At 39.4% G+C, this 24,827-nt stretch overlaps 2 protein-coding genes across 3 annotated transcripts in view; both read left to right on the forward strand.

The window, feature by feature from the left end:
* Positions 1 to 2,717, forward strand: part of LOC132306118 (DNA repair protein RAD5A) — a 30,045-nt gene extending 27,328 nt beyond the window's left edge. For both annotated transcript variants that reach the window (XM_059803358.1, XM_059803359.1), the window contains exons 19-20: positions 1,065 to 1,163; positions 1,514 to 2,717. In XM_059803358.1, coding sequence (XP_059659341.1) covers positions 1,065 to 1,163; positions 1,514 to 1,636 — 222 coding nt within the window. In that variant the 3' untranslated portion in view covers positions 1,637 to 2,717. The remainder of the gene's footprint in view (positions 1 to 1,064; positions 1,164 to 1,513) is intronic.
* Positions 2,718 to 6,427: 3,710 nt separating this feature from the next.
* On the forward strand, positions 6,428 to 23,823 carry LOC132306119 (glucomannan 4-beta-mannosyltransferase 2). The gene is made up of 9 exons (XM_059803361.1): positions 6,428 to 7,145; positions 7,265 to 7,363; positions 8,080 to 8,332; positions 19,933 to 20,043; positions 20,689 to 20,825; positions 20,935 to 21,048; positions 21,177 to 21,376; positions 22,378 to 22,572; positions 23,146 to 23,823. Exons 1-9 carry the CDS (start codon positions 6,852 to 6,854, stop codon positions 23,303 to 23,305), a joined length of 1,563 nt encoding a protein of 520 aa, XP_059659344.1. The 5' UTR covers positions 6,428 to 6,851; the 3' UTR covers positions 23,306 to 23,823.
* The last annotated feature ends 1,004 nt before the right edge of the window (positions 23,824 to 24,827 follow it).

A 24,827-nucleotide genomic window follows, 5' to 3' on the forward strand; every position in this document is an offset into this window, starting at 1 on the left:
GGACGAGATGGGTAATTTGGGAAAAGATGGGTCCGTGTCTGGAGTGCAGAGAGGTGGTTGTGGTCTGTGGTGTGTAGGATAAGCTTGTGGGAGGAGGTGTAGGATAAGTTGCCATTTCTATCAGGTGTTGGTGAGCGGAGGGGGGAGGACGATGATGCACATGGGCTTCCTCAACACTCTCCAAGCACAGGAGGGGTGGAATGATTACATTAGGAAATCACTTTGTGCTTGGATGCATTTTGAATTGTTTATGTTGCAGCTTTCCATCAATCAATGCAAAAATATAAATTGGATTAGATTTCCAGAGATGGAGATTGATTTATATGCATATGTAGAGAGAAAATGAGTATTTTGTGGTGGAATTTTAGAGATGATGAGGTTATTCTGGTCCATTAAAATTAGTTAGAAAGGTTAAATTTATAATTTCTTTATTTCAATGAGTCAAACTGCAACTTAAAGGGCATTCTGGTCATTTTATCATGTGTCAGAGCTCTCAGGTGTGTCTGTCAAATCGAGCAAACCCGACAGGGGGTCGTCGATGACCAAGTTCTATTTGAGTGTCAGAGGCAAACCAGAGGGGGTGTCAGCATAATTTAACCTAAAAATTAGTTAAAACAAATAATTAGTTCTACAAGACCTATTCATCCTGCCTTAGGTTTCGATCAGAGGACCTTGCACGACTCTCTATCAGAGTCTCAAGCTGTAGTTCTTTGTATGATCAGGTTTTGGGGTAATTAATTGTCTATGGGTTTGCCTATACAAGGACTTGTGTGTAATATGAAGAATTATTAAATTTTTGGGGAATTAATAAAATTTCAGGGTCTCCTTTCCACCATCTATTCTGTTTCTCTCCTATTTCCCCCCTCTTTCTCCTCCCATTTCTTTCATCTCTTATTCTCGGTGTCGTGTTTTTTTCTTTCTTTCTTTCTTTCTTTTCATGTTGTTACTTTTTATGTCCCAATGTGTTGTGTAGTTTGATTCTCTGGTTTTCCCTCTGTCTGCATGTTTTTGTTTATTTAATTTGATGGTTAACGTCTATATGCTGATTTCAAACTTTCTTGCAGGATCCATGGTGGAATCCAGCTGTAGAGGAACAGGCTGTCATGCGCATTCACCGCATTGGACAAACTAAAAAAGTAATGATCAAACGGTTCATTGTGAAGGTATATTTTCTTTTCTTTTCTTTCCTTTCTTTCCTTCTTTCACTTGCAAAATCATCTAACTGGAACATTTTACTTTCTTCATTCATTGATGTAATGGCACGAGAAAGGAAAATACTCTAGACAAGTACTTTGTGACTAAACTGGATACTGAGGATTTCATGGAGAACTTAAATATGCTTTAGCATCAGATTTCCAAAGACTTGTTCAATTTCATTACATTTACTTTTTCAAGCCCTCACCCAGCGTTGGACCCACTTAAAGGGGTTGCACGAAGTGTCCCCCAAAGATCAAGTCAAACATACATACCGAAAGGGGCTTCATATACCTTTCTAAATGATCTTGGATGGCAGGGAACAGTCGAGGAAAAAATGGAAGCAGTGCAAGCCCGGAAGCAACGGATGATCTCTGGTGCCTTGACTGACCAAGAAGTCCGAACTGCACGGATCGAGGAGCTTAAGATGCTTTTCACTTAGATTAACCAAGGGAGTAATAATAACCTAATTTTGTATCACTGGTCTTGGGACATTTGATGGGTTTCACCTTTTTGCTGCCAGTGCTTTGAAAAGAGTTGCCCTTCAGGTTGCCTTCCTTGTTAAACTGATGGGGTCTGAAGCTCTTGTTAGCTGACATTCTTTGCTCTTTGTGGAAGCAATCATATGGACAGATTGGAGGCCGGTCAGAATTCTGTACAATTGTCATGCTTACCTGTGCTGATACCTTGCCAATTGTACGAAAGAGAGCTTCATCTCATCTAATTCGGAGGGTCCATAATCGAGTCAATAAATGTTTACTCGTAGGATGGCTGACGCTCAAGATCGAGCAGTTCAGACCATGAAGATTCTTGTATCCTTTTAGAGACTGGAAACCCTGGGGTTGTAAAGATGTCTGTATTCTTTTTAGAGACTGAAAATCTGGGGTTAGTTCAACATGTAATATTAAACTTATAGCTTATGACATTGTATTGTATTGTATTGTATTGTATTGCTTCTTAATTTTGGAGCTGTATGCACACATTTTCATTAGTAAAGAGTTATTGGGTATTAAACACCATATGCCATGAACTTCACGAGTTCGAGAGGATTGTCTACTTGGTTTAAAACAGAAATGTTGGTTACAATGATTGGAAATACGGAGGCTTAGTTTTATATTTTTTAGTTTTATTTTGAAGGAGGATTCTGACAAGAGAACTTGAGATTTTAATTTGAATGAGGTTTAATTTCCAAAATTTTAGTCATACAAAGAATTAAAGAAAAAAGAGAACGACAACTGAGAAGTTCAGTACCTCAACAGGAAACACGGTTTGTACTGTTATTTTTTTATTTTATTGGCACAGCTACCATCATTGCGGTAAGGAGAGGCTGTATTCTAACTTCGAATCCGTGAAACATTTTTGTAGGGTGTTCTAACATTCATATAAATAGGAGGATAAAGGAGGAGACCTAAAAAGAGGTAAATAAAGTTTAAGATTCGAATTTTCTGGAGTGCAAACAATTCTTTGAGGGGTTGTGCGAGTATCCGTTAGGAAATTAAAAAAAAAAAAAAAAAAAAAAAAAATTATCCCCTTTATATGTAAAGTTTACTAAATTTTATAAAATGCCCCCCTAAAATGATTTTATTCAAAAAAAAACTTTCTAATTTTCTTTCTTTTCCTTCTTACACTTTTTTTTATTTTTTTATTTTTTCACATGTTATTATGCCCTTCCTGAAACCAATTTTTGGCTGTGTCCCAAGAGCTGAAAGATCGATTTTGCATGTTATGTATGCAAACCTAGAGAAGGGATAAAAATGTGATAGTAAGAAACTAAAACAACAAAAAACAAAAAGTAAAGCTTATTTATAAGAAAAATATTGTTATTGCACTTGAATCAACAATAAAGTACATTTTATATCCTTCAATAATCAATAGGTTGTGAAATCATATTTGTGATAACAAACTTATAATTAATGTTGTTGTTGTTGATATTATTATTATTAGGACGAACTGCACAAAATAAATAAAAAATACTGAACTGCCCTTACAAAATGGCTGTTCGCTTCATATGTTTTAGTTGATGAGTAATTTAATAAGAGGAAATGACATATTGATCAAAATATAACATTATTTTTTTAGCTTATATTGTATATAATACTAGGGTTTTGGGTTTACTGTACTCGCCTCCACCTACCCATTTGACATATATAGATAACTTACTCATCACTCACCTACCACATTCCTCATCTACATATAGATGCTTTATGTACATTGTAATTGATTCAACTTAATACATTACCAGTTTCATATTCTCTCTCTGTACCTCTAACATGGTATCAGAGCAAGGTTCTTAAACACATATTCTCCAATTTTATTTTATTTTTTCCACTCTTTCTTTGCGACTTTTCCAGTCATTAGGGGATACCACCATTAGTGCCGCAACCTCTATACACGGTGTTTCAGCACTACTACAACAAAAGCAGGCCTTCCAGAGGTCCTTTTGAGTTTATGATCATATCAACCGAAAGTACAGACCAAAATCATTAATAAGCCGTTGGAATTGTCCCAAAATGACATATCACACGCCCTCACGCGCCGCCAGACACTGGTATCTAGTTTGCTTCGACACATGCCACCACTCGCTTAGACGTGCTGCCACGCACCGAAACGCGCTACCACGCGCTTAAACGCATGCCTACTCGCTCAGAAGCGCTGCCACGTGCCAACACGCTCTCCCACGCACTGTCACGCGCCCGCATCAAATCCGGACCGCCACATTAACGCTCTGTCAGCAGGTTTTCCACATCATCCTGCCACACCATCAAACCACGTCAGCTGCCACATCATCATCTAGGTCAGCTGCACATCATACAAAGGCCCCCTTTTTGTGCCATGTCACTTGCCAAAGGTGACACGTCATCTGCCACATCAACACTGATACCGTTAGCATCAGATCCTTTCTCTGCCATGTCAGCAGCAGTAGAAAGTTTTTTTGAACCTGTCTTTCCAGTTCAGTTTTTTGCGTTGATTCTAAATTTGTGGTCCATTTTTGCATTTGAGTTATCTAAATGGCACAAAATGAGATCATTCCTCTTATTCAAGTATTCTCAATGAGCTTGACAACAAGAAGACGTGCTTGCAGACTCCCACAGGAGGTTTCGTTACGCCATCCTTTACTGCTCATACAGTGGCTTTTTAATTGACATCCTCAATCATTACGGACGATACAACCGCCATGATCACTCTCTTTATTGCATTTTTTTGTCGAATTCGAGGGCATTCTTTTCAGGAATGTCACACTCATGCTAGATTGACTTCATCTACTCTAATTATGGCTACTTCTCACATTGTGCCTCTACAGTTACGGGCTCTAGCTCCAACTCTAGTGCCAGTGTCTAGCACTCCTACCAAGTTTTCATCTTTCTCATTTACATTCTCTACAACTAATGTTGAGGCAATTATCAATCAGGTTTTGACTAGAATATAAGGTGCATATTCCTTTTCTCTTTCTACCACACTAGGTAAGAATACATGTTGGTATTTTGATTCCGCTTGCTGTAATTACATGACATTCGATTCTACTTTTCTTACCACTCAAACTCCTGCACCTCACTCACGTGTCATTTATACAACTGATCGATCCACCATGACCATTAGTCGTACAGAGATTGTTTCTCACTCCCAATTATTCGTTCCTGATGTCTTTCTTATACCAAAATTCTCTTAATCTTTTATCAGTTGGTCAATCAATTGAGTTAGACTTAAAAATAACCTTTTCTTCTAATGGTTGTGTTGTCCAGGATCCTCAGATTGGACAGATTATTGGGACCGGGCGTAAGGTTGGTTGATTGTTCAAACTCTCATTTCTTCATCTACATACTCCTACTATATCTGTTGCATCTACATATGTCAATTCTAATTCTCTTGAATTATGGCACTCCTGCTCAGGTCATTCTTAAGTGTTGAAATATGAACATTTCAACCATAATCTTGAGTATATTAGGGCCTTAGTCTATCTTTATTTTTTCGCTTTAGTCTTCTTTTATATTTTTCCCCTTTTCAGGTGCATAAGGTTGAAATGAGCTAACTTATATGTTTTAGAGCCTTGAGAAAGTCAACCAAGTCTTAGTGGGAAGATAGTGCAAAAAAGAGGCTGAAGCTACAAAATTTCCTCTTGGATCGATCGAACCAAGTCACGATCGATCACACATGATCGATCCAGCCAGATTCCATGATGGATCGAAGGCCTTGTTCTTATCCAAATAAATGCCTTTATCCTTATCCAAATAAATATCTCCCATCATTTGTGATCGATCCAACCCTTTTATGATCGATCACAGACTTTGTTCTTATCTTCATAAATATTTCAAGCCTTGTCCTTATCCACATTAATAGTTGCCACCTACCCGTGATCGATCAAACCACTATTGTGATCGATCTTACTTGCCTCAAAATCTGTGAAAAATACAATTGAAGCCTCAATTCAGGGGAGCTTGTGGTGCAATCATTTGGGATCCTTGTGCATGAGGTCAGACCATTTGAAGGTCACTAGAGCCACCTATATAAGGGATTTAGCCCTTTTGGAAAAGGATGTTGGACATTTAGCAAGGATTAGCTTATGGTTAGGATATTTTGGGACATTCTCTCTCTACATTGATACACTCTATCTAGGATTTCAACCAAGGAAGAAGAAGAAGATAAGCCAAGGTTTGGAGATGGATTGTGAAGCTACCTTGATGACATCTACTTTCTCCATAAGTGGTTAGTTTTTCACTTAGCGCTTGGATGAACCCTAAACATGTGTAATTAAACCTTTGTCTTTCAATTTTGGGGATTATTAATTGTAATTAGTGCTATGGTATTGTGAATTCAAACTTGGTTGTACCAAGGTTTATATTCATAAATAAGTCATTAAATAGGTTAAAACGTCTAACCCGTTTAATAAACAGGTCGGGTTAGTATTGAGGGTTCCTGACACAATTATTAAATGAGTCAGGTTAGTGTTGACCTCTTCAGTAGAATACCCTTAGGTTGACAAGACACGATTATGAGACGCGAATACGAATTGCCACCTCTAGCTGAAAGGCTAATTGTGGTATTTAAAAATGTTATTAGTTATTTATAAAAAATAAGGATAGTCTCTAAAATAATTATATAAATATAAAATATATAATATACAGGCGCTTTCTCGCTCTCAACTAATTTTTGATTTTGACTTAGTATGCTTTATAATTGACACCGAATCAGATAACACCACATTTTGAGGCCATCCACGTTATGACATGGCATAAACCATAAGGCCTTCCCTTCCCCCCTGCCGACAAATCCCGGAATATACCCTTTATTTTGAGAGCCATTGCCGGAATTTGTGACCGGCCATTGACCCAACGCACACGCTTGTAGTTGGAACAGTTGAAAGCTTATGAACCTTTATATATAACCAATAAGTGAAATCACACATACTATATATACTTGAAAATAAAAAATAAATTAAAGCAGTAACAAAAAAAAGAAAAAAGAAAAAAAAACCAAATAAGACCAAAAATGACTATAAAATAGCCATCTCTCTCTCTATACTTGGCTATACTCTCTCTCACACACACAACAACTCCTCTATTGCACAATGACACAACAGTGTCCTGTCTCTCTTCTACTTTGATAAAGAGAGTGCTTCAGTCTACCACATTGTCTGATGTGTTTGAAGTTAGAGAGAGAAAATGGGTGACATAGCAATAGCAGGAGCAGCAGGGCAAATAGGGTTGATTTGGGAACTAATAAAAGCACCATTGATAGTGCCAGTGCTAAGGGTTGCTGTGTTTGTATGCCTGACCATGTCACTCATGCTATTCATGGAGAGGCTCTACATGGGTGTTGTCATCATCCTCGTCAAGATATTCTGCAAAAAGCCCCATAACCGTTACAAATCGGACTTCATTCGGGAAGACATCGAATTCGGCAACTCTGGTTTTCCAATGGTCCTTATTCAAATCCCAATGTTCAATGAGAAAGAGGTGATTTATTTATATATTATATATATGTGTTCTTGGTTGAAATGTGAAATTTGGCCTTCTTCATATATATATAGTGATACATAAACTAAAGTTTTGGAGTCTGTTCTGTTTTGAGACAGGTTTACAAGATCTCAATTGGAGCTGCATGTGGGCTTTCATGGCCGTCTGATCGTCTCGTCATTCAAGTACTCGACGATTCTACAGACCCTGCCATCAAGGTACTCGATAAAAAATCAAATTTATTCATCCAAACAGTCCTTACCAAAACAAATAAAATAATTCTTTCCTTTCTTTTTTCTTTTATGAAATTTTAGTTTTCTGATGAGTACATGTAATTTTTTTTATGATGAGCTATCTCAAATAGGTCCCCTTGTATCTAATCATTTTTAGATCTAGGCTTGTGTGATTTACGGCATTTAAATCCGATTTTTTTTATCTTTTTTCGATGGAGGGTAAGGGTCAATTCTATATTGCAAAAATGAGCTATCTCAAATAGGTCCCCTTGTATCTAATCATTTTTAGATCTAGGCTTGTGTGATTTACGGCATTTAACTCTAGTTTTCCCACATTTATGTACGTGTTCTCTATTTCAATGACAATATACTCAACAATAATGATAATTAGGACCTGATTGAAATACTATTGTTTTTGGGTTTTTGTTTTTTGTAAGGTGTTTTAAATAATAATCGATAGTTTAATACCAAATTGATATTTTTATTTTTGACTATTATTCACTAAACAAAATTAAATATTTCTTATCAAATGTTTTTTTTTTTCACTATTTGCTGTTATGGTACCGAACAAAAATAAAAATATAAAATATAAAATACATACCAAACAAGCCCAACATATCAATTTTATTTGGGTGACAGAAATACAATCAATTTATGAAGTGGTGTTGTGTTGATATGGCTAATTATTATTTTTATCGTAGGATTTGGTGGAGAAAGAATGTTTGAGGTGGGGTAGCAAAGGAGTTAACATAAGGTACCAAATAAGAGAAAACAGAGTGGGTTACAAAGCTGGTGCACTGAAAGAAGGGTTGAAGCATGAGTATGTCAAACACTGCGAATACGTTGCCATCTTCGACGCTGATTTCAGGCCCGAACCGGACTATCTCCGGCGAGCCCTTCCTTTCCTCGTCCACAACCCTCAGATTGCACTTGTTCAGGCTCGTTGGAGGTTTGGTAAGCTAACTCAAACTCACTTAACCCAACCCATCACATTACTCTACTACTACTATTTGTTAATAACCTTATCTGCTCCAACTATAGTGTCGGTCGTGTCCCCTACTGTCACCATTATTGTTGATTCTCCGAGAAATATTTATTGCCTACTTTATTTTGAAAATGATATGTCATGTGACATTAGGGACTACAAATGTTCCATTGTGGTCTGTCGGAACAAGGAAGGAAGAAAAACAAAAAAACTAATCACGTGACATAATCTATATGCATTATTAATACACGTTTCACACACACAATTTTCAAACAAGTCATATTTCACGGTTTAAAGAAAAATATCAAAATAGTCCTTAGTCTGAAAGTTAAATATATTTTATTATTTATGTGAGTAGGAGATACATATTATTATTATTATTATTATAATGATGTAATCATAATTTTATTATTTATTTAAATAATTTTTTAAAAAATTATTATTATTATTATTTTTTGATAAATGTATTGCAGACTTTTTACTCTTCACGTTATGTGATTACTAGATTAGTTATCCATTCAAATTGTGACACTTTGTTTATTATATGCTATTTGAACCAGAAATTATTAAATTGTTTCGAAATTATTATTGGTTCTGACTAATAGCTTGTTGACACATAAGTAAAAGAAAGTAAATTAATATTGACATAAGATAATGATACTCACACTGAAAACTTGCAGTAAATTACCTAACTGAATTATTTTTTATTAATTATTTATGCTAAATACAAATAAGTGTAGAATTTTATTTTTTTATTTGTTACATAAATAATTTATTAAAGATAATAAATCTAATGATAATTTAAAAACTATTTTTCTTCACGTAAAATCAACACAATTACCTACCCCATCTTCTCTCCCTATACAACGTGATTAGTTAGGGGCATTGACATGACAACCTTTATTTTCACTACCCTTTGTCTTGCTCTTGGAACTTTTTTTTTTCCCAAGTAGTATTATATATGTATATGAGGAGGCCAGAAGTGACATGGGCCGGATATGACCCACGAACATGGCATCCGGTTCGAGCAGCTGGGTCCAGCCCATAGAGAAATACTGCCATATGGGCCGAACGCGAATAGCCCATCAAAGATGACCAAAACCCACAGAGGAACGGGCCTAGATCTAGCAGTCCATTAGTGTTTGTAAGTATCTATAAATATGAGAAGTAATGGATAGAGAAGAGGATTATTCTGTTGAAGTGTAAGAATTCTAGAGAGAGAAAATGGAAATGAATTCCTTGCATCTTCAATTGGCGCCGTCTGTGGGAATCGTTGAAGATTGATTGATCATTGATTAATATCGCGTGGATTCAAACCAATTCGTGAAGACGAAACTCGATCTTTGGGAGTTGGATCCAGATCTGAGAGATTGTGACCTATTCTGGAGGAATTTTAGTTCTGTTGCTTTGATGGAAGTGGCTTCAGATCTACGCAATAACGAGTTGTTCGATTGCGGCCGGATCTGACGGATTTAGAATTCAGATCTCGTCAACCGTAAGCATAACTCGGAGAATTCGAGTCCAGATCTGAAAAATTCGCGCTCACGAAGCTCAGATCTACTCAAGAACTTGAGATTAATGCCTTTACTCCGTTCAGGAATAATGATAGGTGAAAGCTCCAATCCGATGGAGGCTGTCCAGCAAATGAAGCTTGAGGAGTTGATGAACTTGATCGAAGCTCTCAAAAGAAAGAATGCAGAATTGAAAGCTGGAATGCAGCATTAGCAAATGCCGGCGGTTCCACGTCCACTTCCGGCCGGTGAAGGAGGTATTCAACCTAATATCGCACATCAAGGCGAGCAGGACGAGAACAATCAGTCAGCTCTCCACCGTGATGAAAGGAGGATGGACGATGTGCCGCTAAATGTTCGTCGAGTTGAGGATCACGAAGGATCGACTCACATTGATCCGCGACATGAGCAGATCAGACAGAACGAAGCCATGTCCTTCGATCCGCATCAGGAAAGGTTCAACTGAGAGGAAGTGATAAAGGTTGATCGCCGCCGAGTTGTATCACCTTGGCAAAGAGAGCTCATTGAGGAACGGTCATTCGATCCGTCTTACCGGCCCTCCATGGCTACACTCACTCATCGCGGTTCGGAGAGCAGATCTGTAGCTCATAGAGCTACCGCTGGGCTCCAGAGAGAGAATGAAGCACTCCGATCCGCGGCTCAGACAGTTGATTCACCATTTACTGATGAGATCCTGAATGCTCCGCATCCAAGGAAGTTTGCCATGCCAGTCTTTATTCTGTTTGACGGAACAACCGATCCGATCGATCATGTGTACCATATCCAGTTGAAGATGGCTCTGAATACCGAGAACGACTCCCTACAAGTCTAGCCGGACCGGCGCTTAGCTGGTTCAAGAACTTGCCTAGGGGCTCGATTGATAGCTTCCGGAACCTGTGCGATTGGTTCATAAGCCAGTACTATGGGAACAAGCGTCCGCCGAAGGACATCTCGAGCCTATTCACAATGAAACAGCACAAAGATGAACGTCTCCAGGCTTTTCTCACCAGGTTTAACCTCACTAAGAGTATGGTGATTGAATGCCACCCTTCTACAGCGGTTCAAGCCTTCAAGTTGGCCATGACACGTGGCACTCTGTTCCATACAAGTCTGGTAGTGAACACGCCGACGACTATGGATGAACTCAATGAAAGAGCCGATGGCTTTGTGCGCTTGGAAGAAGAGGAGGCAGCCAATGCTCAGACAACGTCGGTCGTGTCGACTGAGGAAAAGTCCAAGGCAAAGATCAGGCAGAAGCAGGCTCAGCCGCAACGTTAGACCTCCTGGAAGGCAGAAAAGAGGTCCAGGGAGGAAGGGCTAATCACTCCGTTGAAGGTCACTCTGGTGAGGCTATATCAGGAGAACAAAGATAAGTTTCATCCACCACTGCCAATTAGGCAACCCCTCGAACAGAGGGATCAGACTAAACATTGTGCTTTCCATTCCAATTTCGGTCATCAGACTAACGAATGCAGGAATTTGAGAAGGCAAGTGGAGATGTTGATAGCTAGAGGGAAACTCGCGAGTTATGTCCAAGGCTCGGCGATAGAGCAGAATCAACCGATGGAGCAAGTAAAAAGAAGTCAGAAGCAAAGCTCCCACAATTCACAGCTAGTTCGTATAATCAATGCTATTCACGGTCGACCCGAGCCTAGCAAAAACTTAGATGAGCTACTCCGAACGCGCCTACGGCAGGCGCAGATGAAGAAAAGGGTCAGCAGTGTGAATACTCTGCACCAACAGATCACATCGATACAGATAAAGTTCGACAGGACAGACCTGCTGCGTGTTCAAATCCCCCATGAAGATCCGTTGGTAGTCAGCTTGATAGTGGCGAACTGCCTGGTGCACAGAATTCTGATCGATCCTGGAAGTAGTGCGAATGTCATGCCAAGGGACACATTTGATCGGCTCGAGATTAAGCCAGAGAGGCTCAAGCCCACTGGAAATCCCCTGTTAGGATTTGATGGTAAGAGGGTGGAGCCCATCGGTATGGTGGAAGTAGAAGTTCAAGTTGCAGAACGAGCTCTTATGGAAACTTTTGTGGTTGTGGAGATTCACCCCTCGTACAATCTCCTGATGGGAAGAGGATGGATTCACAGAGTCCAAGGTGTGCCCTCAACTTTGCATCAGGTCATGAGGTGCCTCGGACCCGATGGAAATAAGGTGATAGACATTCATGGGGATCAGGTTGCAGTCAAAGAGTGTTATTCCGTCACACTAAAATATGCTGGGAAAGGGAAGGCGCCCATCCGTTCGGCAAGCCCAAGATAGCAATTACAGGAACCTCCACCCAAGCAGAATAGGGTGGAGGAGCCAGTTGACTTGACCGAAGAGGCCATTCTGGATGTGCAGATCGATCAGTCCAAGCCAGAGCAAACTACCAGAGTAGGAGTAAGACTGACCAGGGAAGAGCAGCAGGAGCTAATTGACTTCTTGTCTCACAATGCCGATGTATTTGCATGGAGTCACCTAGACATGCCTGGAATTAATCCCTCCGTATCCTGTCATTCCTTGAATGTCAATCCCAATTTCAAACCAGTAAAGCAGAAGCAACGAAGGTTTGCTCCAGAACGTAACCAGATCATAGCCGAGGAGGTTGATAGGCTGCTCGATGCGGGATTCATCAGAGAAGTGCACTATCCTGATTGGTTGTCCAACGTCGTTGTCGTGCAGAAGAAGAATGGGAAATGGCGAGTATGCATTGATTTCACCAATTTGAACAAAGCCTGTCCGAAGGATAGCTTCCCGCTGCCTAAGATTGATCAAATGGTGGATGCCACCATCGAGTATGAGCGTTTAACCTTTCTGGACGCTTATTCAGGTTATAATCAGATCCCTATGGACCCGGCAGATGAAGAAAAAACTTCTTTTGTTACTGAGCGAGGGACATACTGTTACAAAGTTATGCCTTTCAGACTGAAAAACGCGGGAGTAACTTATCAAAGGCTTGTTAGCAAAATTTTCAAGGATCAAATAGGAAAGATTGTGGAAGCCTATATTGATGATATGGTGGTAAAGAGTAGGAAGAAGAATGATCATCTGAAACATCTGCAAGATGTATTTGATGTGCTGAGGCGATATGGGATGAGGCTCAATCCAACCAAGTGCTCGTTCGGTGTGAGTTCCTGTTAATTTTTGGGACACGTGGTCAATCGCAGAGGCATCGAAGCTAGCCCTGCTCAAGCAGAGGCTTTGATTAAGAATGCTGAGCCAAAGACGATCAAAGAAGTGCAAGCCCTCACAGGACGAATAGCTGCATTAAGTCGATTCATTTCTAAGTTGTCAGACCGCTGCAAGTCGTTCTTTGACACGATCCGGAGTCATGGAAGACAGGTCTGGGGGGATGAACAACGACAAGCATTAACCCATTTGAAGGAATATATGCAGAATCCACCAGTCCTGTCAGCCCCGGATCCAGAAGAGAAATTATATCTATATCTCGGAGTATCTAGTGTTGCGACAAGTGCCGTTTTGATTCGTTGCAAGGAAGGGGTGCAACACCCGGTGTTTTATGTCAGTAAGACAATGACCGAGGCAGAACGAAGGCACTCGAAGGCCAAACGGGTGATACTTTCACTTGTAAACGCAAAAAGAAAGTTGAGGCATTATTTCGAATCCCACCCTATAGCTGTCCTAACAACTTTTCCAATCAGAGTGCTTATGCACAAGCCAGAACTCTCGGGCAGAATGACAAAATGGGCCATAGAGTTAAGCTCATTTGACATAACATATGAGCCGAGAACGGCTGTCAAAGGACAAGCGGTAGCCGATTTCCTGCTAGAATGTGACTCTAAGGATACGGAAGAAGACCTTAGATGCGGCTCTTGGAAACTTTATGTGGATGGCTCCTCTAATCAGATGGGGGCAGGAATTGGGGTTAAACTGCAAACCCCAGAGGGTACTTCTTTGAGTCAAGCACTCAGACTTGAGTTCCGAGCCACCAATAATGAAGCGGAATACGAGGCGTTACTGAATGGGTTAAAGCTGGCCAGAGAGCTACAGGTCAGAAGTTTGACTGTTTATAGTGACTCACAGTTGATTGTTCGGCAGGTAAATGGTGAGTATGCGACCAAGGATGACACGATGGAGGCATATCGTTCTGCCGTTCTGCATAAAGCCAAGGACTTTGTAAAGATTGAATTCATACAGTTACCGAGAGAACATAATGCAGATGCAGATCGGTTAGCATGTAGTGCTTCGAGCTCTGGCGAGACATTGGCGAGGGTGATTCCAATAGGAATACTGACCCAGCCATCTATTTTTGAAGAACCTTTAGACTTTGAACCTTGGCAAGTCAATGTTATACCGTATGAACCGAGTTAGATTGACCCCATCATCACTTATATTCGAGATGGCGTTCTGCCTATGCAAAGGGATGAAGCTAGGAAAATCAAAAAGAATGCTGCAAAGTACGCCATAGTGCATAACCAGCTGTACAGAAGATCCTACTCTGGCCCATACTTGAAGTGTGTCACCCCCACAGAGGCTCGGCAGGTGTTGCGAGCTATTCATGAAGGCGTATGTGGAAATCATTCTGGGGGAAGATCGTTAGCGCACAAAGCAATGACACAAGGGTATTTCTGGCCGAACATGTCAAGAGATGCGGAGGAGTTCTCTCGAAGGTGCGATAAATGCCAACGGTATGGACCATTGATCCACCAACCACCTGAGGAATTGCACGTAATGGCCTCACCATGGCCTTTCGCACAATGGGGGATGGATGTAGTCGGTCCTCTACCAACTGCGAGAGCTCAGAACAAGTATGTGCTACTGGCCACGGATTACTTTACTAAGTGGGTGGAAGCAGAACCATATCCGAGCGTGACTCAGACTCATGTGAGACGATTTATCTGGAGCCATATTATCTGCCGTTTCGGCATTCCAAGGTCAATAGTCATGGATAATGGCACGAACCTCGACAGCAAGCAAGTAAGAGAGCTGCTGGAGGAGTATGGAATTAATCAAAAGTTGGCTGCAGTAAGTCATCCCCAGGCCAATGGACAAGCAGAAATTACAAACAGAACAATTTTCGCCTGCATTAAGAAGAAGCTGGAGGACCATAAAGGTAAGTGGTTGGATGAACTCCCGAACGTCCTATGAGCTTACAGAACCACCCCAAGGCGGCCGACTGGGGAGAGCCCGTTTGCAATGGCGTATGGTACCGAGGCGGTTATACCGGTTGAGCACTTGGTCCCAACTATCAGAAGCTTAACATAGAGTCAAAGTCAGAATGACAGAATGTTAAGATTGAACCTCGATATGATAGACGAAAAGAGGGACGCTGCAGCAATAAGGCTTGCATCATACCAGCAAGTATTGGCGAATAGTCACAACAAAAGAGTGAAACACAGAGATTTTGCCCCTGGCGATCTGGTTCTGAAAAGAAAGGTGGGAATAGTCAAAAAAATGATGTCACCCTGGGAAGGCCCATACAGAATTGCAGAAGTCATAGGGAAAGGGGCATATACATTAGAAACCATGGCAGGAAGGTTGGTCAACAAGCCCTGGAATGCTACGTCTCTAAAGAGGTACTATCAATAAAAGCTAAGTTTCAGTTTTATCGGATGTTGTTTGTTTTCAATCAAGTACGTATAAACGTGCAAATTCCTGAGATTTATAAAAATAGCTTTTCTTTTCAAAGGGTTTAAAAAAAAAAAAAAAAAGGATGAAAAAATGAAAAAATAAAAAAGCCAAGTGGCAAGTGGCATTCTAGTCGAGCGCCAGGCACTTAAGTAAGATAAGTGGCAGCTGGCACAATGAGCCGAACGCCAAACACTTGCTAAAAATAAAAAAGCCAAGTGGCAAGTGGCATTCTAGCCGAGCGCCAGGCACTTAAGCAAGATAAGTGGCAGCTGGCACAATGAGCCGAACACCAAACACTTGCTAAAAATAAAAAAGCCAAGTGGCAAGTGGCATTCTAGCCGAGCGCCAGGCACTTAAACGAGATAAGTGGCAGCTGGCACCATGAGCCGAACGCCAAACACTTGCTAAAAATAAAAAAGTCAAGTGGCGTGTGGCATTCAGGCCGAGCGCCAGGCACTCACTCACACGGCAAAGTCAATATGAAAAAGTATTGAAAGTGGGTTTGAACAGAGCATAGTACAAAAAGTTTTATCGTCTCATTCATAATAAGCTTCGAGGTTACAAAAAGTGAAGTATTCAAATCACATGACTACAAAAGAGTATGAAATTGAGGGATCTGAATAGCCCTAGCTAGCTGCCTCAGTAACGTCAGCTTCTTGGTTGTGCTGACTCGCCTCCTCGTTCCCATTAGCCATCTCACCCTCACAAGGTGGGGAATCGAGATGAATAACAGAGTCGTTCTGCTGGGGCCCAACATCAGCAGTGACTATGGGAGATACCATAGTTGACGAAGGAAGAACAATTAGAGGCTGAACGGTAGAAGGAGCTGTAGTGATCCTGGAGGAAGCAATCTCCTGACACTTATCAAATATGTGCTCGGCTGCGGTGGATTCTGGGTCAACATAGACCCCCAGAGGGTCAATCCCTAGATCCTTATCAATTTCATCCGGAGTTGAACTGGTCTGGCCCTCAGCCGAAACTCGGTCGAAAAAACCATCTCGGAATCCCTGAGCATATCTAAGAGCTCCAACTCTTGAAAACCGAGCATGAAGAGCCAACATGCCACCATTCACTCTGCTAATGGTGTCAATCAGAGTGTTGCGCTCGTCCAGAGCTCTTTTCTCAAATGCCATCTGAGCAGACTGCTCGTCAGCCAGAAGGTGCTGGAGCTCTGCCTTTTCATCTCTAACTGAATCGCGCTCAGTCTGCCAGACGCTCTTCTCAAGCTGAAGGGCATCTTTTTCATCCTGAAGAGAGTCGGTCTCCTTCTTCAGAGCATCTCTCTTTTTCGGCTTTTTCAAGTTTAATTAATAGCTCGGTGTTCTTGTTGGCAAGAATATCTTTTTCCTTATTAGCCACATCCAGGCTATCAGAGAATTTACGGGCCCTGGCGTTCCCCATTTCCACTTGTTTCTGCATAGCCATCATACCAAACAAAGTCTGCATAGAGATGCATGAATACTGGTTAAACCGATCGCCTGGTCGGACGAAGGCAAGAGCAAATATTATGAGAAGATTCATGAGTTAGAAAATAAAAGTCACCTCCATGGCAGATTGGGGAAAGCGGCTGAACACATCCTTTTGTGACAGACGCTTCGCTGCCTCAAGGTCTTTTGGAGTCCACATGCTCCTATAGTGTGCCATGGCGGTCTGGCCATCCTTGATCATGGTCTCGTTCGGCATCACGAACGTCCTATCCGTTCGGGTGTATCGAGGAGCCTATGGTGGTAAAACAGGAGTAGAAGCAGAGGCAGAAGCTGAAGCAGAAGCAGAGGCAGTAGCTGCAATAGGCCCGGAGGGGGCAGGAGCTCTGACTGGGCGATGCAAGAGAGCGCTCGGCCTAGAAACTTGGGTCCTCCTTGTAAGAGATTCCTCTTCGAGGTTGACTCCACCGTCAGGATGAGGTCTTTTGCCTCGCTCTTTGTCCCGAACACCCCTAGCAGCAGCAGGGGTAGTAGTGATTTGTGGAGATGTGCTCGGGTTGGTAGCAGGGGTGCTAACAACAGGATCAATAGCCACCACACTCGGGATAGTGTCAGAGATGGTGGCTGAAGAAGAGGCTGATCCGGGAGAGGAGGTTGCTCCAGCAGCAGTAGTGGCTGGGGGAGGATTTTTCCTCCTACCAAAGGAAGGAATCTGAAGCCTGCTCATTGTATAGCCTAGGGATGAGAGCACTAGAAGGTTGTCTGAAGTGAGGAGGTCTGAGCAAGAAGGAATATCGTTCAGAACGTATTTCTTCAAGTAATTACTCCTATCCCTGCAAACACTGTAGCTCAAGTCATCACAAGGTATGCCTAAGGAGCGACATAAGAAAGTACAAAAGCGAGGAACACATGTTTCGCAGGGACAATCGTTTTTATGAGATTTGAATTTCTTATACGAGGAGACAGAACTGACGCCAAAGGCGCTCGGGATTGGGTAATCCTCTGCAGCCGGCGAAGACCAGGCCCCACTAACACCCACAATGTTATCCCTCTAACCCTTTTTCAGATTTGATTGTATCCGTACATATGGACATCTTGTCGATCGGGTAAAGGTGGTAGAATGACTCTTCAGTTCGGATCTTACTGACCTTATAGCAAAGAAGAAAATCTATGAGGTCAAGATCCAGACCTCTGTCACGAATCAGTAGTAACATAACGGATATGATTCTAAGGAAATTTGGGTTTACCTGCAGAGGGGATATCCCCAGTCTATTGAAAACATAGTTAAAGAAGGGATGCAGAGGGAACCTAACGACATTCAGTTGAAGGTTAGTAAATAAAACCTTGCCGGGAAGAAGGCCGGCACCGGTCATAATATTAACATCTCTAGGGCAAACCCTAACTTGGATGTTGTCAGGAAGTCTAAGTCTCATACGAAGAACATCTAGATCTACAACCATGGTGAAAGCGAATGAAGGATCTAAAAGAGTAAAAAGAAGTCTACCGAAAGTAAAAAGGAACAAGACTAACCTCTGGGGTAGAAAGCAGCAAAGAACACTGCAAGATCGCTGGAAGAATAACTCTTGAAGAATTTCACCGGATGAAATTTAGCACTGTTTTAAAAAAATGAGCGAGAGATTTGACTGATGATGGAGTGAGATGGAGACAGTAAAAAGGCATGAAGTGGCATTCTAGAGCCTTATAAAGACGAAGTGGACCCGAGGGCCGAAGCGTCAGGGAGGCGAGAAGTTTATCGAATCCCAGAACATTGATTCCGGATCCGACCGCCCATTCCCCCATAAGAGTTTCTTGAGCCGTCAACGTCATGATGAGACGCATTTGATAATTACCCCCTTATTAAATAGGGAGTAATTATGGGGGCAGTTGAGGAGGCCAGAAGTGACATGGGCCGGATATGAACCACGAACATGGCATCCGGTCTGAGCAGTTGGGTCCAGCCCATAGAGAAATACTGTCATATGGGCTGAACGCGAATAGCCCATCAAAGATGACCAAACGGGCCCAGATCTAGCAGTCCATTAGTGTTTGTAAGTATCTATAAATATGAGAAGTAATGGATAGAGAAGAGGATTATTCTGTTGAAGTGAAAGAATTCTAGAGAGAGAAAATGGAAATGAATTCCTTGCATCTTCAATGTATATATATATATATTATTAAGATGGTGGTTTTGAATTTTTTTAAATATTAAATTATTTACACCAAACAACTGCAGTCTTCTAATTCCATATATGTATGATAGAAAAAATTATTTTGAAAAGGTGTCTTAGACAGATTCCAATTCTTGAATTCAGAAAGTGAGAATTAACAGTCGCACTCTTAGGTGAAATTGATAGTTTTGTTACGAAATTAATCTAGCTAGCCATTAAAATACTAGATAGTTAAGAATAAAAAGGTATTCGGTTGTATTATTTGAATTAAAAATGTTTTCTACATTACAATGTATCTATCTCACTCCATAAAGAGGATTAGTAATACACGTTATAAAAATATTATAAGCTGATATTTTTTTAATTTGCATTCTAATATTTTTTTCACAACCGATACACTGTAGCGCAGCGCAGTAGTATAGTTTAATCCGTATTATTTGGTGGTCAAGAATATAAACTTGAAGGGTTAAGTATCAACGTGGTCCAAACTAGTAGTTCTTGGGCCCACACTCCCTCACCGACGCTTGGGTGCAATGGTAAATAGATGATTTACTTGAATCTCGTGAAGACAAAAAGTAAACAGCTCAGCAGGCACTGTGAATTAAGACAATTTTTTATTTTTTATTTGGCTACAAATGTGTCTTGCGTATCTCCCATGGACAAGTTTATTTAAAAATCAAAAGGGAGATTAATTGCCACTGTGAATTAATGTGATGGGGATTTCTCATACTCATGCTAAGTAGTGTAACGTCTTGTGTCGGAATCGATTTATGCCAATATGTTGAACATCATATTTCAAGAAGAACATCGATATATCAAAGGATAAAATTGTAATTGTCTAATGGTGTGTGTGTGTGTGTATATATATATAATTATGTAGTGAACGCGGACGAGTGTTTGATGACAAGGATGCAGGAAATGTCATTGGATTACCATTTTACAGTTGAGCAAGAAGTGGGCTCATCCACTCACGCCTTCTTTGGTTTTAATGGTAAACCCCTCACCTTTGTTAATTTGCCAATGCACGTTTAATTGCTTCACTCACGCCAATCTCTCACTTCTATTTATGTGTGTGTGTGTGTGTGTATATATATCTTCTTTGTATTTCTATTGACAATAGTACTGCGGAGTGCTTCACTTACTGCATTTCAAAAGCAGCATTTTATAATAGACTATTGGACCAAAGCTGACAATTAATGTTAATGGTATATTAATATTTTTCTAATGAATTATGATAAATAGTATGATGTATTTAGATTTTTTTTATAAAGATGACATTACGATGATGTCATTAAATACGATGATAATCATGATGATGTCATTTATTATCAACATAAATTTAGTCGAATGTTTTACTCTGAAATTTTGTATCATTTATAGGTCCCAAATATGATATGTATCCAAATTTGAATATCAATATCACAAAAAATAATATCATAACATATGCCAAACGCCCGATCTTTTATACAATGAATGACAGATAGGGATGCTCGATTCTTGATGAATCTTGCCGTGTGTGTTTCGGTTGATACTTGGGTTGGTGGATACTTAGGTTGGTTCAGACTGATAGTGACAATGTAATTGAATATATCAGTGTTGAAAATAATCCATTATCAAGAATTGTATATGAATGCAGGAACTGCTGGTGTGTGGAGAATTGCTGCTATCAATGAGGCAGGTGGGTGGAAGGACCGAACAACCGTTGAGGATATGGATCTCGCTGTTCGAGCTGGTCTTAAGGGTTGGAAATTCGTTTACCTTGGTGACCTCCAGGTATATATATATATATATACATACATGTGTTATAATTTTCTATATATCTTCAGTAATTACCATTTATTTTATTTATTTCTTTCTTTCATATATATATATATATATATAGGTGAAAAGTGAACTTCCCAGTACTTTCAAAGCATTCCGTTTTCAGCAACACCGGTGGTCCTGTGGTCCTGCTAATTTGTTCAGGAAAATGGTGATGGAAATCATTAGAAACAAGGTCAGTCAATTTATGTATTTTGTCCAGTTTTTGTGCAATATTATTTTATATACTCGAAAGTTTTAGCTAGAGCAAAGTTGTACGAACATTTATTCATCTCCTATTATATATATATATATATTGTGCAGAAAGTAACATTATGGAAGAAGGTATATGTGATCTACAGCTTCTTCTTTGTTCGGAAGATCATAGCTCATATGGTCACCTTTTTCTTCTACTGCGTCGTACTTCCATTGACCATTTTGGTTCCTGAAGTCCAAATTCCAAAATGGGGAGCCATTTACATCCCCTGCATCATCACCACTCTCAATTCCGTCGGAACTCCAAGGTCATATATATATATATATATATATATCTAATTATATATGTATACACACATCTACACAATGTCTTCATGACACAATGATCTTTAATTTCTACTAGGAGAGAAAGCTAACGACGTGTTTAGTTTAGCCTTTTCAAAATATTTCTTTAGAACTAGAAAACATGGAAAACTGTTTTTAAAAAAGTTCAGCCTTTTCAAAATATTTCTTTAAGACTAGAAAACATAGAAAACAGTTTTTTTAAAAAGGGTATTCTTGTTTGGTTCAGTTTACTAAATATGGTTATGGAGAACTCAAAAAAGCAAAAAAAGTTGTTTTCAAATTACTATCCTATAAAAAAGACAATTTTATGAAAATAGGCTTTTCATTAACTTAGTTTTTATAAAATAATATTTAGAAATTGTAAAACAAATAGATATTTGTAGTCTTCTAATTCTCAATTCTTTCAAAACAAAAAACTTTTTTTGAATAAATATAAACTGAACTAAATATTTTCAAAAAGTTGTTCTCGAAAGACAAATATTTTTTAATTATGTTTGTAGAGAATAATTTATTGTTATCCGATGAAAAGTAATTTATTTTAAAAAAAATTGAACCAAACAAGGTGGAGTCCGTTAAGGCTATGGGGGCACGTGCCCCACCTCAGTTTTTTAAAAATTATATTATTGTATACATAATTTTTTAAAATTTTAAAAGTACCCCCCCAACTTAAAATGTTTTTATTTTTGTATGTAACATTTCTTAAAATTTTAAATGCCCCTCCTCAACTTTAATAAATTTTATTGTTGTATGTATAATTCTTTAAAATTTTAAAATTTGTTCCCCTTAACTTTAAAATATTTCATTTTTTGTATGTATAATTCTTTTAAATTTTAAAATTGCCCTGCCTCAAAAAAATTTATTACATTGTGCCCCCTAAACATAATTTCTGGCTCCGTCCCTAGAACCAAACAAGTTCTAAATGATTGAGACTTAATTTTCTCAACTTGAAACTGATCGAATGCAGATCAATCCACCTATTGTTTTACTGGATCCTATTTGAGAATGTGATGTCTCTGCATCGAACCAAGGCCACTTTTATTGGTCTGCTTGAAGCAGGGAGAGCTAATGAATGGGTAGTCACTGAAAAACTAGGAGATGCTCTTAAGGACAAATCAAATGTCAAAGCACCAAAGAAACTCCGATTTAGGATCGGAGACAGGTGAGATCAATGCCCTTATATATACTTATTTTTTTGTTTTGTTTTTTTTTCCTCCTCCTCCTCCTCTCCACCGAGGCTTGAACCCTGATCTCCCTTTAAAAAGTATGGGTTTGATACCGTTAGGCCACTGGCCATTGGTTACTTCTCTCTTTGTCATCACTAAAACACTTGATATGCATGCCACTTGTCTTCATAGTTATATGAGGTTGCTCACTTGGGGAAGTTTGGCAACTATTTTTGTTTTGTGTTTTTCCTGGCAAATTTGTGAAAAACATAAACAAAAGAAGAAGATATAATGTAATTTTTTGAAATATTGTGCAACAAATTTATTGCCAAACATATTTCAATTTTGGAATATATAACCCTACAACAAAAACATTATTTCTGCTTCACATGAAATCGAAAAGACTGAAGTAAAACTGTTACCAAACGAGGCTTTAGAGAGAGTGTTTGTTTTCAACCATAGTGCATTTAAATTATGCACATATTTTGTACATGAACAGTGTGTGTGTGTGTGTGTGTATTATCTAGTACTAATTCTTTTAGTATTGCTTGGTGGTTTAAAATTCACAGAATTAATCTATTGGAGTTGGGTTTCGGAGCATTCCTCTTCTTCTGTGGATGCTATGATTTTCTGTATGGGAAGAACAACTACTTCATTTACCTTTTCCTCCAAACTCTAACCTTTACTATTATGGGATTTGGCTACATCGGCACCATTGTCCCAAGCTAGATTGGAACCTACAATTCCCTCTACCACCATTCATCTTACTATGTATCTTATTCTTCTCTTCTCGACGACAACATGCATATGAGTGCTTTCTAATGCCAATATTTGATTGCATTTTTACCATTTCATCTCCAAAAGGACAAAAATATACCGGGGAAAAAAATGGTGTTATTATGGCAACTAGATCATGCAGTCAAGAAGAAGCTTTTAACCTAATCAAGAAGAAGTTGAAGGAGCAGAATTAGCACATGGGTTTAGTAAGTAGATATGTTTGTTATTATTCAAATACTCAATAGGTTGTTTTTATATGTGAGACATTGTATTTTCTACATTGTTGAATTGAGCCACCCATGCATAAGGGTTTTATTTTCTTTTTTTATTTTTTATTTTTTATTTTTTAATGCTTAGAAAGTTAATGAGCCGATGGCAAAGGGCCAAGCTTGTAATCTATGTTTTGGTGAGTTTTTTTATTTTTATTTTTACTATCTATTTATTTAATTGTTTAGATCATTGTATTACAACTCTTATGGATCTCTTAGAACTGAACACAAAGAGATTGAATTTTTCTTTTCTTTTTTTTTTTTTTTTTTTTTTTTTTTTTTTTTTTTTTAATCCATGGCACAAAAAAAAATAAAAAACGAAAAACACTCAGACTCACTGTAGAGGGTTTCAATGGAAAATGACTTGGTTTGAAGCCAAAAGATTGATTTACTCTCACAGCTGATCAGAAAAATTTTAGGGAAAAAATAGAGTGAAAGAGATGGGGAAGAGGACGAGATCCAAAAAATAAGAGATTTAACTGGCCTTGATGATTGCTCGCGTTAGGGCACATGCTAGTCACGAGAGAGTTATCGCACCTATTAACTAGGTCGCGTGTCATATCAATATCCTTTTCTCTGTCAGAGCGTGGATATCCCGATCCCGTGGGTTTTTTTGTTGCGGGAGTTTCCTGTTTCCACCTCCATCCTACTCCGACGAGCCTCTTATTCAATCATTCCATGCCACATTTTACCCCTTTTCCCATGCCGGACTATGACAAAGTGTGCTCATGACACACACCATAGCGGCTTGGGATGCCATCATTGAGCGCCAATGACACCACCCCTCCCACGCTGCGCTGAGACCTTAAAATAGTCCCTTATGATGTTTATTCATAATGTGTCGTGGTTCACATCCTTGAACACCATCATTGAGAACTATTCTTAGTCTTTGCATGCAGGTTTTGTTGTGATTGCTAAATGCTCGGGTGAGACCATAACATTAGTTTACTCCTCGTGATAACATTCGTAAACAAATTATATATTTGTTTTTCCAAAGTTAAATACAAGTGTTTTCAGCGCCATGATCGTCTACCGCAAAAGACCTTTCTTTTATATTCCTTGGCTTTTCACAACCCGAACTATGCCGAAAATATATCACCCTTTCCATTCCTTCGTGAAAGTACTTAGTTACTCAATAGTTTGGGATAATATATTTATACATAGCCGCGGAAAAGTCCCACAAGAGATGGCCCAATACTCTCTTG

The sequence above is a fragment of the Cornus florida genome, unplaced genomic scaffold, assembly GCF_030987335.1.
Source record: "Cornus florida cultivar Cherokee Brave unplaced genomic scaffold, ASM3098733v1 CherokeeBrave_3.0.0_Hap2_Chr05, whole genome shotgun sequence".
NCBI classification, from domain to species: Eukaryota; Viridiplantae; Streptophyta; class Magnoliopsida; order Cornales; family Cornaceae; genus Cornus; species Cornus florida.